This window comes from Salvelinus namaycush, chromosome 19 (assembly GCF_016432855.1).
Source record: "Salvelinus namaycush isolate Seneca chromosome 19, SaNama_1.0, whole genome shotgun sequence".
Classification (NCBI taxonomy): domain Eukaryota; kingdom Metazoa; phylum Chordata; class Actinopteri; order Salmoniformes; family Salmonidae; genus Salvelinus; species Salvelinus namaycush.
In genome coordinates, this window is record NC_052325.1 from 19,949,318 (window position 1) to 19,965,768 (window position 16,451).

Genomic DNA, 16,451 nt, shown 5'->3' on the forward strand with positions numbered 1-16,451 from the left:
CAAAAGATGCATGGCCACAAACAGATCCCCTCAGTTACTGTTTTTACTACACACAATATTCTTGATGAGAATGTCTTCGAGGTGCTCTTCTCTGCATGGAGAGATTGGAGGCCAGTTTTATCTAATATACAGTACCAGTCAAAAGTTTGGACACATCTACTCAATCAAGGGTTTTTCTTTATTTTGATTATTTTCTACATTGTAAAATAATAGTAAAGACATCAAAACTATGAAATAACACATGAACTCATGTAGTAATTAAAAAAGTGTTCAACTAATCAAAATGTATTTTAGATTCTTCAAAGCTGACACCCTTTGCCTTTATGACATCTTTGCACACTCTTGGCATTCTCTCAACCAGCTTCACCTGGAATGATTTTCTTGAAGAAGTTCCCATATATGCTGAGCACTTGTTTATTGCTTTTCCTTCACTCTGCAGTCCAACTCATCCCCAACAATCTCAATTGGGTTGAGGCCAGGTGATTGTGGAGGCCAGGTCATCTGATGCAGCACTCCCTCACTCTCCTTCTTGTTTAAATAGCCCTTACAAAGCCTGCAGAGGTAACCCTGGGTCTTCCTTTCCTTTGGCAGTCCTCATGACAGCCAATTTCATCATAGCGCTTGATGGTTTTTGCGACGGCACTTGAAGAAACTTTCAAAACTTTCTTGAAATTTTCCAGATTGACTGGCCTTCATGTCTTAAAGTAATGACGGACTGTCGTTTCTCTTTGCTTATTTGAGCTACAGTATTCTTGCCATAATATGGACTTGGTCTTGGAAATTAATTCCACAAATTAACTTCTAACAAGGCACACCTGTTAACTGAAATGCATTCCAGGTGACTACCTCATGAAGCTGGTTGAGAGAATGCCAAGAGTGTGCAAGGTTGTCATCGAGGCAAAGGGTGGCTACTTAGAATAATCTCAAATATAAAATATATTTTGATTTGTTTAACACTTTTTTTGTTACAGCATGTTTCCACGTGTTATTTCATAGTTTTGATGTCTTCACTATTATTCTACAATGTAGAAAACCTTTGACTGGTACTGTATAGCCAACCGATACATTAGTAAGTGATAAGTTACTGGAAAAAGTAGAAAAAGGAACCAACTTGACTTATTTTAGTAGTTGAAACAACTACTTAAGTTAGAAGCCATGTAACCCATAACAGAGGGGGTAAAAAATGAATATGCTCCAGCATTCATACACTACCGGTGCCATTCCTCTTGGCTTAATTGCCTTTGTTGTTTTCCCCCATAGCCCAAACCAACAAAAATTGTTCTCAGTGTGAACAGCTTGAATTTGTTATCTAAGAAATTAGCGAGCCAAGCAGTGGCCTGCTATAATTTCCATTAATCAAAGGGTATTATTCTGTGATAAACCATCTGGCCGGGCCTCTCTGCGCTCAACACTACGCCACCTGCCTGCCGTCTGCAAGCAGCAGCCAAGCACCCTCGGCAAAAACTCAGAGAGAGACAAAGGGGATATCTGCATAAGCAAACAAACACACAGGTGAACACGTATGCATGTGCATACACACAAGCATGTGCGGGCACACACACACACTTGTACGCACACCCTTTCATCCTCTATAGGCCCATACCTACAGCTTGCACAGTAATTCATTTTCAGCTTAAAAAATGTTGATCCACTGCACCCCAAGAAGAAGCACTTAAGCCAATAAGGCTCTCACTGAGATACAAAGTTCCTCCCCTCCCATCCTCTCGTCTATAGATTACACAATAGATTTTCTGTTTTCTAGCCTCCTCCATATATCTGCATAGCTCCGCTACAGCACCCCACAGTATGGCCAGGGTTATAACTTAGCTTGATTTAATGCATTGCTTTGCCTATAGATCCCTTCCTATAGGTTTCAGGGTCACACTCCAGGCAACCAACCCTACCCAACCTCTCTTCCTTTTCTTTTTGAAATGATAAAAACTATTCATTAATTCAAAGGCAGATTTCCTGCTAAGCCCATGCAATTCATCACTGATACTTTATTTTTGTGTTTCAGTGAGAATCCATTCCTGTTCACCTTTTAGAAGCTATTCGTCCTGTGTGATATATTAACTACTTAATAACGGCTTCCAGTTTCTGGTAATGAGACGGAAATTAACCCAGGAGTGAGACCCCTGACTAAAGAGGTGGAAGAATATAATATGACATAGACTATGTCCCAAATGGCACCCTATTCACAATGTAGTGAGTGCACTACATTTGACAAGGGCCCATAGGGCTCTGGATAAAAGTAGTGCACTATATATGGAGCAGGGTCCCATTTGGGACATTACCAAAAATATACATTACCTAATAAGCGTCTCCTCCCAAACCCATCTATGTCTGTCTGCAGCCACTGTACTGTAGACTACCTCATTCTGTTATACTCAGCTGCCTGTAGTTGTATCACTATTGATTGGGGAATTCAGAAGATGAACAAATGAGGGAAGGGGACTTCAAACCTGGGTGCATCATTATGGTCAAAGTTGCTCAGGTCATTTTTATCATTACCTTGTCTCGTGATGAATTAGTCATTTGTAATGAGAACAGAGATGCAATTTGTCAAGCCAGAATACTTACACGTACAGTACCTAGAGAAGAGAGTGGAGTGTTACTTTATTAATCCCAACTTGGGAAGTTGTTTTATCACAGCATACATCATCAATAACTCACAAGGACACATAACGACGACAGACATATAATAAAAAACGACACATATTAAGATGCATGAAAGCACCTGCACCTTAAGATATACATCACTCTACAGGTCCATACATTGTATGAGACTCCATGACACCTTTATCACTCATCTCTTTTAATTAGGTCTATCATAGTCCTGATATCTGAGATTTTCTCTTTAGTGTGTTATAGATTTTTAGGACTGGATATAGATTATCTCTTGCTACCATGGTGTGCTTAATAACCATGGAAATAATTGAGAGACAGAAAGAAAGAAAGAAAGAAAGAGAGGTGGAGAGAGAGGGAGACAGAAAAAGAGAGAAAGACAGTATTCCAGATGAACAGGACAGAAGTATGTCATATTGAAGTTGTTCTGGAACCCTTACAGGAACCATCCATGGCCTGCAGCTGCAAACCAACCAGCTGAGACCTCAAGTGCTATGTATATCCATTATCTGCCTCAATTCAGTTAAACATACTCTACATGCATAGCCAAGAGGTAGTGGATATGTAGTTCCCCATACATATAGCATAGCCAAGAGCTAGTGGAGTCACCTCGAACCTGCATAGCTCCTCTGTGACCAGTGGCCAGCTGGGTTCAGTGTACAGTGGGATAAGGCAGAGCCATATATAATGTATAACAGTGCATATACAGTATATAGCGCTGGGGATAGGGAAGGAGTCCTCCAGGGATTGTGTGGGTAAGCAGTACAGTTGAACTCAGACTAACCTGTTCTGGATAGGTGGTTAATCTCTCCCTCAGGAATTGCTCATTTCCTGCAATTCTACACATTTTGCCATGGGGCAGAGAGAAAATGTTGCTGTTTTAAAGGTAATTAAAGCTCAAATATAGGTGTGTTGACTGTGATAAAGGAACTGGATTATGAGCTGTCTTGCTTGTTGAACGAACAAATGAAGTAAGCAGTGGCATGGTGCATATAGCCATAGAAGCACAGTGACATATCCATCAATGTGGTCATATTCATGGCTTTGTTGGGATGTGGCTTTCAGTTAGTTATTTTTGGCCACCCATCCCATGAAAGTGAATTTCATTCCAGTGCACTGCTTGCTATGAATTATATCTGGTGGTGCTTGCATGTTCAGGTAAAAAGGCAAAATAATGTCCCATTTAGAACACTGACAAGTAGAGAGCCATAGAGATTATATTGAATTACTAGAGGGGCTATGTCATAAACCCTCAATGTTCCAGAATGGGGTGAAAATAGCAGTCATATTGGTCAGGGAGAAACCCAAACCAGTCTAATTGGAATTAATGGCAGTAGAGGCATTTAATTATGCAGGAAAATAAAAGTAAGACGTGATATATAAAAAATGTGGTAATATAATTATTTTCAACCTAAAATATTGTCATATAATTTTAAACACAATTTGAAAAGGTTTTATACCAATTTTCTGTCAAATAGCCTCTACAATATATGCACAGACCATAAATGTCAACACTTTTGTTTTCTTGGAAAGCTGTGAGTGCTTTTATATGAGACAATATCAGTACTTGTTACATTTACAACTTGTGTAAGTCCTATCATCAACTGATCTCAGCCAGTGTTTGGCTGTGTATTGACTGCATTGTTTGAATGGAATGTTGGCCTATTGGCAGTTAGTTAGAAATATTTATGGAATCATTCCTCTAAAACTGTCTGGACAGCTAGCTAACACGCATACAGCGCAGATCAATTATTCAAATTCATTATTTTACACAATATCTTATCACAGCAATGGCAAACAATGGTTGACCAACTCCCTGACCAAAATGGCGGACCTTTATCCCATAATAAGGTTCTACTCCATTCTAGTATTCTAATTCCTAATTCTATGTAGGGATCATAATATTGAAATAACCCCTCTCCCATTAATATTGCTAACCCCTTTCTCTTTATTGACAATCATATTCCCGGTTTGTTTCATGAACAGTTGTCTTATTGGAATAATACAGAGGGAAATTATTCAAGTACAAAGGTTAAGAAGGCAGTCATAATTGTTTTCACCACCAGCTACCGCCTAGCATCCTGAACATGGGTTACTGCAGGGAGCTTTCAATGTGCTCTAAAACTGTTCAGTGAACTTGCAGTAGATTTTGAATCCAACTGTGAGACCCCAGCTGCAGTGAAGAATTATTGACTGAGTAATAGAGTTTCAAAATGTATCAAAAGATAGTCTGAGGGAGCAGTCGATATCCCTGTTAATTTTCTGCTCATGAAATAGTCTGGTCTTTTGTGTGTCTGGCCATGAAAGTCTAGCCTACTACTCACAAAGCACTCTCCAACCCATTCAACTTGACACTGCTCATTTGCTGTCCATCACCACGTTGTAAAGGTATACCATACAATTTCTCTTTGCACCGACTTACTGTAGCTGGGAGCTATGAAAGATTGTTCTATTGCTTTTCTTTTTAACCAAAAAAACTGTTACATAAAGTGTGCCTGAAAAAACAAGAGTACTATCTAGTATTGAGAGAAAACACTTAAACAATCAAATTGTTTTATTATACAGGCGCTGGAGGGTCACTCCTAAAGATTCTATTAATATTAACTCCTTCTGTTATCATTTAATGTTATATTGAATTAGAGCCAGAAATGTTCATAATAATAACAGAGATGGTTTGGTTGGAAATACCAAGACACACTGACCTCTAGAGTCTAGAGACCATAGCTTATAACACATAGTGGGTACATGCATACATCTAACCAAACACTCCCGATTTTTGTTCCAATTGAAATAAAACCCTTGGTGCCAATTATGGTGTATAGTAAGTTGTAAATACCTTCAAAACATATGTGTATTCTGAAAATCAGAGTTGAAGAAAAAAACGTGTATTATTTATGGAGACAAAAACTATTTTGTTAAATATACTGAAAAATAAGTGTTATTATACAGCAAGGGTGTGTGTCAATTTATTTATTTTATTTCCACTTCTATTGTCATGGCAGAAACACAATCCTACATACGTGCAACTCTTCACCACTTTATTGTAGGAAAGGACACTCCTTATTCACAATATGACCTCTGCATGAAACTTAGGGGCTGTAATTCACTGCACCACAAATGAGATAAATATGGTGGTGTTAACATTTTACTTCCAATTCTTCACCATTGACACCGACAGTATTTCATATGCCTTACACCTGAAGCATCATGCTTCTTCCCATCCCGGTGTAGCGGGGAGCGAGAACACTAGTCAAACAAACCATCCAGAGATCAGAAAAATAACTATTTTGGGAATAGTGCCTGGGTCATAGCCTACCACTATAGAAAACCAGTAAAGGGAGGATACTGGTTTCAGGGGTAGGGCAACTTTAATGATGTACGTATAGAGGATATAAATGTCAAAGAAGTGGGAATTCCTGATTGATCAGATAAAATCATATCCCTGAGGTCTACTAGAGGAAGTGACCCAGGGCTTTCCTCTGTCTTTCTCACAAATGGCACCCTATTCCCTATATAGTGCACTACTTTTGACCGGGTCCTATATGGCTCTAGTCAACAGTAGTGCACTATGCAGGAAATAGGATGCAATTTGGGATACACACCATTTGCTTAAACACACCATCTGCTTAAACACTCTGGTTCTATTCCACATTCCTATTAATTATGAGGCTGAGCTGAGGTTCTGTCTGTCTGCACCACTAATTGCCCCCCTATACCTCCCGCATGAACAGGAAGGGGTAATTTAATGTGGCACGCTGCAATCAATAGCAATTAGACCTATCCCTGACTAATGCTATTGAGGAGAGGGGCATCCTGGGATATGGAAGAGAGAATGGCTGGTGTCCTACTTCAAAGGCTGGCAGATGGCGATATTGAGGCATTTCATCTTACTGTCCAAAGGCATTGTATGCAGCCAGCTATACACTTGTATCCCCGTGGACCGGCTCGTATAAAAACATTCTCCATTCAGGCTGCAAAGGCGTTTCTTTCCTCCTTAACTCGGTTTAATGGACAGAACCCGGACAAAAAAAATGGGAATATAAATATATACTTTATGAAGCACAATTTTCCACCATTATGGCTAATGCTACTTTCTGATGTTACACCCCACGTTCAGCCAGGGACTGCTGCAACCTGATTGGCTGAACACGATACACAACATCCAGGACTAGCATTCCTATGCATTAGCCACTATTTCCACCTTCTTGCCATAAAATTCCTAATATTGAGTTGTATCCCGCTTTGCCCTCAGAACAGCCTCAATTTGTCAGGGCATAGACTACAAGGGGTCGAAAGCGTTTCACAGGGATGCTGGCCCATGTTGACTCCAATGCTGTTTCCACAGTTGTGTCAAGTTAGCTGGATGTCCTTTGGGTGCTGGACCATTCGTGATACACTCGGGAAACTGTTGAATGTGAAAAACCCAGCAGCGTTGCAGTTCTTGACACAAACACACTGATTGGAGTGTGTCAAGAACTGCAACGCTACTGGGTTTCACGTTCAACAGTTTCCAGTGTTTGTCAAGAATGGCACCTACTACCATACCCCATTCAAATATTTTGTCTTGCTCATTCATCCTCAATCATCTCAAAGCATTAAAAAAAAAACTTATTTAGGCTGTCTCCCCTTCATCTACACTGATTGAAGTGGATTTAACAAATGACATCAATAAGGGATCATAGCTTTCACCTGGTCAGTCTCATGGAAAGAGCAGATGTTCTTAATGTTTTGTACACTCAGTGTATATAATTAAGATATATACGAGTCAGCAATTGTGTTGCTGCAACAACAATGTTTATTTTGTAGAATACCATTCATTCTCAAAAGCCCAAACAGAAAACTCTGTGTGCAGCAGCAGGAGGTGACGTTAGTATTAATAAAGGCAGTGTTTCATAATTTTTATTTTTTTAAGTCATAAAAATGGAGAAGAGGCAGTCACAATTCAGGGCATTCTCAAAAGCAAGGACGTTATAAAGAGTCTCAGTAGGAGGAAAAATGTACATTGATTTTTCACTCCCTTCATTCAAAATACTGAAAAGTGCCAACATTTTTATAATCTTCTATCGTCCTTGAGCAGGGATAAAAATAAACACTTCACTAGCTTATCTTTGAGCTACAGGTATAAAACTTTAAGAAAAACAAGTCATGGCTTGTGATAGGTGGGTATATTTAAGGCCAAATCCAGAGACATCAGAGATTGGGGACTGACTGTGGCTGTACAATCTCTATTACGTCAAGGTTATAGTTTTACAACCACAGCTGTCTGTGTTTTGATTAGACCTTGATATTCAGGTGGGAGACGGAAAGACCATGGGCCTGTTAAAGAGGATGCAATGTTACGGAACATTTACATAGAAACATATTGTGTAGAACAGATATGTATGTCTGTCATGTAGAATAGGCAATCATGACAACATTCTTTATTACATTTATATCAGAAATGTTGCGAACGTTTCACCTCACTGAATACACACCAGGTGTGTCTATGATTCAAGCTCAGGAACTGGCAGTAGCTGGAAGGCCGATATACAGTTTACAACCCATGTAGATGGAGCTGACCACACCTTTCCTAACCTCAGCCTGGGTGGCCTGTAAGAGCCCTGGGGATCATAGATGATGTACTGGGTACACAGGGCCTGGTCTGAGCCCGGAGAGGCGTGGTAGGCTGCAGCAGACAGGGTCTGTGTCACATCACTGTCTGGTTTGGGCTGTCGGGTCAGAATCTGGCCCCCTGCCTCTCTCACCAGCTGGAGGAGCTCGTCCCTGGGGGGCTTCCTGAAGGAGCCCATGAGGTAGAAGAAACAACCGTCCAACAGCGGAGGCAGCTGGGGTAGAGTAGAGATGAGTGGAGTATTGAAGAGTAGAATAAAATAAAGTTAAATACAGTAGTCAAAAAGAGTAGAGTCAAATACAGTAGAGTCAAATAGGAAGAGGGGAGAGAAATGAGATAAGGCTTTAAAGTCAAAAGACAAACGAGGGTTGTTAAGACAAAAACACGTCGTCTGTGGACTGCAAGGAGAACTAAACAAATAATTTGTAGTCCTCTAACAAGGAAAAGTGAGGATGTTTCATGAATTTTGTAAATTACGGTAGACAAGCCCTTACAAATTCATCAAAGCCCTGCGCATACAGAGGGAGAAAAAAAGAGAACAAAGAACATATCTTCTTCCTTGATCCTAAACGATGCTAACCATTCTAGTGCCTCGGGATAAAATCAAGTCCCACTAAGAATAGCCTAGTGTCTGGACTAAGTGTCCAGACAACACAGATCATTTATCCTTGTTCTGTAGTTAATGAGTTGAAATGCTGCTAAATCACAGCCACAACCTTTCAGTTCTTACATAACCGCAGCCTCTACTCCACTCTTAATAAAATACCAAATACTCCACTCCAGGGTTGGGTGATATGGACTAAAACTCATACCTTGATTATTTCAAACTTATGGGCGATTTATGATATAGATCTCGATTTATTTTATATTCTCTAAATAAGCTTTGTTGCACAATGAAAAGGTCAAACACACTACATTTAAAAAAACAGTCAGCAATAATCTCTTGATTTCAAAGCTTGTGTAATGATACCGAGGCTGAATACATACCTTCCACAACCATAAGACCCACTAATGATTTCATCAAAATAGTTGTACCTGCTTTTTTTGTTGTTGCAATAATCACTGATCTGGATTTCAGGTCTGTCTTTAGAAATGTAAATTTTGTTACAAATTTATCACCAGAACCATTCTTAATGCACATTCACTAATAATGTAGCAGGCATTATAGAAAATTAAAACTGGTCTCAAACAATTTCTCAAGCACAAGCCCACGTGCTAGTGAGTAGCCAGCTAATATTTATATTTCAAGTTTAGCCAACTTGGCATAATTTCATAAACTCTGAATTCAGCTAACAAGGCAGAACAGTTGAATTGTTATGAACACAGCTTTCTGTCCGTCTCCACCTGTTTGAACAACATGCTAGCCAGATGTTGAAATCAAGTAGCCTACCTTATTTCTCAGAATGAGGAGTTGTTTTACGCTTAATGCACATTTATAAAAACAGAGACTAAACAGCTAGTATAACAATCTATATTTGACTAAAATGCTGTTAGCGATACGTGGTACCGTAATGCGCGTAACAAACTGAGCCTACATTTTCCGGAATGAATGTTCATTGGTACATCCGTTTTAGTAGTGTCTGCTCTGCTCAAAAAGATCAAACATAAACAGGGTATGGTTCGAAAGGTTAACTTCAGTGTCACAGTAAAATAATGTCTCCATGTGTTTCGGTGTCCATATGACCAATTCTGTTGGACCAAACATCAAAATGCAAATCGCCGTTGAAACCATTTATCAGAGAGGAAGAAGTGATCTCTCATCTTTGTTGTTGTGAGTGGTAGGGGGAGGGGTGTGGGAGAAAGTGGCGAAGCGAGAGGTTTAACTCCCGCCAAAATCTGTCCAAAATCAGCCCAATGCCTTTCTATGCGCTTATTTTGAACCTTAGCTTGTCGCCTGCCTACCTGCCTTTGGGACAACGACTCCCATTGTTAGGGCGGAGACAGGAGCATCTCAGAAGGAGCGAATGAGACAAGACGAAAAAGACATGAGAACAAGCGGACATAAACGCTCATAAAAACGATTCTGCGATTCTGGCATTTGGAATATCACGCAAAAACATGCATTTGAATTAATCAAATTAATTTGATAGATCACCCAGCCCTATTGCATTGTATTCCTCTATTCCATTCCATTGCATTCTATTCCATTGGGGTTGCATTGTAATGACGTTGCTTTCCAACCCAAGAGCCATACTCCATCATTGTAGCTTTTTTTTTTAAATCCAAAACTCTTCAGTTTAGTGGCTGTGTATTTAGGTGCCAGAAGGCCCTTCCACTGAATGCATCAATGCACTCAATTGTTTCCTGCTGTAAACTGGTACTCTCCAGAGTTTTAGAGTAAGCCGGTACATTGCCTCCACTTTGTTTTGTTTCTTGTTTGCAGGGGTGTGTGTGTTTGTTACCTACCAGGCTGTGTCTGTTAATGCGGCTGCGTTGCGGTCCTGCTCCTGCTTTATGGTCACTCTCGGCAATCCAGGTATCTGCCTGCAGGCACGCCTCTACCCCTGTGTGAGGAGAGAGAAAGAGACAGGGACAAGGGGACAGCAGTAGCTTAGATGAGTGGAGAGAACTTGAAAACCTATTTTATAGCTAGATGAGATCCCTGCGGTCAAATTAACCCACGAAATTGGCTGTTAGTACCACACACTAGGGTTGTGAACTTATAAAAACAAAAATGTGATCCTTCAAGTTAAGAGAAATCCCTAACTCAAAAATGTTTTAAATCAATTTTTTTTCATCAGTGCAGTTATCACAAAATATTTGTGTTATAGCCTAATTAGAAAAATAAATGTGTCATTTGAATGTAGACTTTGTTATATGAAGTAGATACACAGAAAGTAAACAGCAGTGGGTCAATTTCCACAAAAACTAAAGAGCTCTGAAGCGCCCGGCTCTGGTGCCCTGGCTACCACGCTGTAGACAGCGTGAAGCGAACCTGTGCACATGTGCCAATAATGTGAGCCAAGTGTTGAATCTCGCTCATCTCAATAATCTAGACTATTCATTGATGATGGCCCCTGCTTTACTGAAGTTGCGAGACATTGCAAGCCAATGATTGCAGATAGATAATCCTAGTGCACCATTCGGACTATCTGCCAGGTGGCCGACCTGCCTATACTGTGCCCCTCCCCTCTCGCTCTGTCCCTTGCTAGCTTGCTATGAAAAATGTGAGTTTTTGTGTTCTCGAAGGAACGACAACTAATCAGTCTCCTCCGGTCCAACAATACTGAATCTTAGGAGTCGATTCCTAGCACTCAGAAATGGGAGTCGACGTGCAAGGAGTCAAGGAATCAATTATTTTGGAGTAGACGCTACATCACTACATCATCGTCGTTAAGAGTTGGAAAAATGGCAGAGAAAGGCAAGTGAAAGCAGCAAAGTCCTGTATGGCAATACTTTCAGAAGGAAATGCAAACTTAGCGAGGTGGAATTGAGGTAAAGTAATGGTAGTATAGGTGCAATGCTTAACCATCTGAAAGGGACGCACTGAGACCCAAACTGTTGCTGGCAGTAGCACAGCTGCATTGTGAATTCATATGGAATTTTATGAAATCCTTATCGTTTTAATGGAAAACTGATTTCCATTTGCTAAATCCCTACCACACACTTACACACCATAGCTACAGTATATAACCATGAAAATGTTTTATGTACCCGCATTTAACCATGGCAAGGTGACTGGGAACATGGCAGAACACAGAGTAGTCATTCCCTCCGCAAGGCAATCAAACAGGCAAAACGTCAGTATAGAGACAAAGTGGAGTTGCAATTCAACGGTTCAGACATGAGACATATGTGGCAGGGTCTACAGACAATCACGGATTACAAAAGGAAAACCATCCACGTCGCGGACACCAACGTCTTGCTTCCGGAAGGGAACATGTTCTTTGCCCGCTTTGAGGATAACACAGTGCCCCTGACGCAGCCCGCTATCAAGGACAGGGGGCTTCCTTCTCCGTGGCTAATGTAAGACATTTCAAACGTGTTAACCCTCGCAAGGCTGCCAGCCCAGACGGCATCCCTAGCCACGTCCTCAGAGCATGTGCAGACCAGCTGGCTGGTGTGTTTACGGACATATTCAATCAATCCCTATCCCAGTCTGCTGTCCCCACATATTTCAAGATGGCCACCATTGTTCCTGTACCAAGAAAGCAAAGGTAACTGAACTAAATGATTATCACCCCATTGCACTCACTTCTGTCATCATGAAGTGCTTTGAGAGACTAGTCAAGGTTCATATCACCTCCACCTTACCTGCCACCCTAGACCCACTTCAGTTAGCTTACCGCCCCAATAGATCCACAGACGATGCAATCGCCATCACACTGCACACGGCCCTATCCCATCTGGACACATATGTAAGAATGCTGTTCATTGTCTATAGCTCAGCATTCAACACTATAGTACCCTCCAAGCTATCATTAAGCTTGAGGCCCTGGGTCTGAAGCCCGTCCTGGGTCTGAAGCCCGCCCTGGGTCTGAAGCCCACCCTGTGCGGGCCGCCCCCAGGTGAAGGTGGGAAACAACACTAGTTAGGTGATCCTTGACACTGGGGCCCCACAAGGGTGTGTGCTCAGCCCCCTCCTGTACTCCCTGTTCACCCCTGACTGCGTGGCCAAGCACGCCTCCAACTCAATCATCAAGTTTGCAGACGACACAACAGTAGTAGGCTTGATTACCAACAATGACGAGACAGTCTACAGGGAGGAGGTGAGAGCTCTGGGAGTGTGGTGTTAGGAAAACAACCCCTCACTTAACGTCAACAAAACAAAGGAGATGATCGTGGAAACAGCAGAGGGAGCACCCTCCTATCCACATCGACGAGAAAGTGGAAAGTTAAAGTTCCTCGGCATACACATCACAGATAAACTGAAATGGTCCAGCCACACAGACAGTGTGGAGAAGGCGGCGCAACAGCACCTCTTCAACCCCAGGAGGCTGAAGAAATCTGGCTTGTTACCTAAAACCCTCACAAACTTTTACAGATGCACAATTGAGAGCATCCTGTCGGGCTGTATCACTGCCTGGTACGGCAACGGCATCGCACACAACCGCAGGGCTCTCCAAAGGGTGGGGTGGTCTGCACAATACATCAACGGGGGCAAAATACCTACCCTCCAGGATACCTACAGCACCCGATGTAATAGGAATGCCAAAAAGATCATCAAGGACAACAACCACCTGGGCTACTGCCTGTTCACCCCACTACCATCCAGAAGGCGTGGTCAGTACAGGTGCATCAAAGCTGGGAACGAGAGACTGAAAAACAGCTTCAATCTCAAGGCCATCGGACTGTTAAATAGCCATTACTAGCACAGAGAGGCTGCTGCCTATATAGACTTGAAATAATTGGCCACTATAATAAAGTGTCACTTTAATAATGTTTACATATCTTGCATTACTTATCTCATATGTCTATACTGTATTCTACTGTATCTTAGTCTATGCCGCTCTGACATTGCTCATCCATTTATATATTCTTCATTCCATTCCTTTACATAGATTTGTGTGTATTGGGTATGTTGTGAAATTATTAGATATTACTTGTTAGACATTGCTGCACTGTCAGAACTAGAAGCACAAGAATTTCGCTACACCCACAATAACATCTGCTAAACACATGTATGTGACCAACAAAATTTGATTTGAAGAAACCATTTGAGAAATGAAAGTGTGATGAAGAGTAGAATGCCCTCAACACACTTTGCCCTATAGGCGAATGATGCAACACAGATTGAAATACGGCAAGCTTTAGCGTAGTATCTCCTTCTCTCCACGTATAAGAAATGAACCGTTTACAAAAAGCAGTGAATTTCCCCACATAGCACTTGAATAAATTGAGTACCAGGATCTGGTCTAGTAGTAGTGCTTCTAACCACTGACTACATATGGCCCCCAGTGGCAGGAGTTCAATACACACATCCACCTTAATCCTCTCTTCTCTTCACTCTAATCTAGCGCCCCCTTTCATTTCTTAATATAATGTCACAATTCTTTTTCAAAAATGGGAGAGGAGAAGTTGCATAGAGGGAGATGAAAAGGCCCTAGGATTGATCCCAAATGGCACCCTATTCCCTACATAGTGCACTTATTTTGACTGTAGGATCCTGGGCAAAAATACTGCACTATATACCGTACAGTAGGTTAGAGGGTGCCATTTGGGAAGCAGACATGTTTTCCCCCTCCCTGTGGTGCCACAGAAAAGAGGAAGGTTTTCTCCAACGGTACCAGACAACTTTAATAGTACTGTCTGGGACTAGGTAAATGCTCCATTATTACATTATCGATTGTAAAAACAAAAACAATATTTGGGTTGTGTTGCTCAGCACTGGGAGACCTCTTCATGCCGAGAGAGGTTTGGATGACAGATGAACAGCAGTCATGGCTAAAATAAGAAGCATTTCAAGGGGAGGAGAGTGAGGGTTGCTTTAAACTTTTCCATTGTTTGCGGTCATTTATGAAAATTGGCTGCATCTGAAATGGCACTATCCCCTACATATCACACTAAATAGGAAATAAAATACAATTTCAGACAACAGTAAAATAAGAAGGCTTTCAAGGGGATGGAGGGTTGCATTACACTTCTGTTAGTTGGGGTAATTTATGGACATTAGTTACTACATGCAAATAACATGGCCTAAAGCTTAATGACAATCTGCAAGGTAACCAAGTGTTGCCATTTGAATGTCTCATGGTGCCATTGTGCTTGGCATGATGATATATGCTATCAATACAACAGTGCCATCTTGATCACTGCCTAACCTACAATGTATTTTCTCATGAGGGCAGTTCCCATGTGACCACATACACACACTACACAGTCACACAACACTGTCTGACACACACAAACATTGTCCATAGCAGTCATCAAGCATAATTACATTTACTAATCCCCCTTAATTGCAGCTTTCATTTCGAGAGACCCTGCGAGGCCTTGGCGGGGGGGAAAGAGATACCGGGGTTAATCCAGGCTCCCACTCCGCTCTGCTTCGGACGATAGGGCCAGCTAGTTAGCCCCACCACCAGAGACTGGGGTTCATGGACAGAGGGATGGAGTGTGGCACACTTGTTGTTGAGGGTAGACAGGCTGTGTCAAGTGTTCATCCTCCGTGGAGGAGAGAGAGGTGTTGGGAATAATAAAAATGTTCTCAATCCTAAACAGACAGACACACACACACACCAAGGCATCAGACACCTTGATGACAGTCACCTTTTTCCTTTTTGAGGTAGACTGCCTGTGAATATCTAGTATATTTTATTGTTGCCGCTAGGAATAAACGGCAAAAAAATAACTGCATGGAAATTGTAAAGTTTCCACTTATAAATTCACCTCTGTAGGAAACAAACACAAGAGAAGAGAGTTTCTTTCTTTGATTTCTACCAATTTTGACATCTAGGTCCGCTGACAATTCTCAAACCCCCCTATTTCAATCCACTGTATTTGCCTGTATGCCCGACACGTATATTTAATATCTACAATATCCTGTTGAACAAACCCTTCATGCCTCTCAGGACACTGCATTGCATAGAATAAAGAAGATGATAAAAGACAAAGCACAAAAGCAAACACATTTCTTCCAAAAGCAAGGAAACAGGAGATAATGCAAGGGAAGATGAATAAAAAGTAGGCATATTTCTCCATCTAGATTGTTATGGAGTATGAATCCATACTGCTTTAAAGCATACTTGAAACAGAGGGTAGCGGATAACTCTGAATGCCTGACATCATCGATCATGTAAAAACGTAAGGGTTTGAAATTATATACTATTAATGCCCAATGTATCCATGTACAGTATATAACACAATATATGGACAGTTTTACAGTATAATTATATTTCTCATTAGAATACATTAACCATACATAGACACACATTTGAAAGAAGCAGTACAGAACCAAGGTCAAAGGCCACAGTTAATGTATGAGGGAAAAGGGTGCCATTTAGGACGCATCCTGTATAAGAATAATAAGATACTTAGACATAAGTTCATAGAGGCTGAAGATATGGTAAGAGGCAGAGTTGTAGGACAGGCTACTGTAGGCCTAGGAGGCAGAGGTGAAAGTTTCTTACAGCTAAAGTTGAGGACCCAGCAGCCGTTCAGGAGGCCCAGGAGAGTGGACAGTGTGGTGGGCATCGGCCCGTCTGGTACCACCACATGGGTGACTAGAGGAATGGGAGAAGAAAAACTGGATGTCATCCAAAGATGTGTTTTAGTG

At 41.3% G+C, this 16,451-nt stretch overlaps 1 protein-coding gene across 1 annotated transcript in view; it reads right to left on the reverse strand.

Moving 5' to 3' along the window:
- Positions 1 to 7,450: 7,450 nt before the first annotated feature.
- Positions 7,451 to 16,451, reverse strand: part of bard1 (BRCA1 associated RING domain 1) — a 29,255-nt gene continuing 20,254 nt past the window's right edge. Inside the window, exons 9-11 of the mRNA XM_039014052.1 lie at positions 16,306 to 16,398; positions 10,643 to 10,740; positions 7,451 to 8,450 (exon numbers count right to left, since the gene is read on the reverse strand). Of these exons, the coding sequence (XP_038869980.1) occupies positions 8,109 to 8,450; positions 10,643 to 10,740; positions 16,306 to 16,398 (533 nt within the window). The 3' untranslated portion in view covers positions 7,451 to 8,108. The remainder of the gene's footprint in view (positions 8,451 to 10,642; positions 10,741 to 16,305; positions 16,399 to 16,451) is intronic.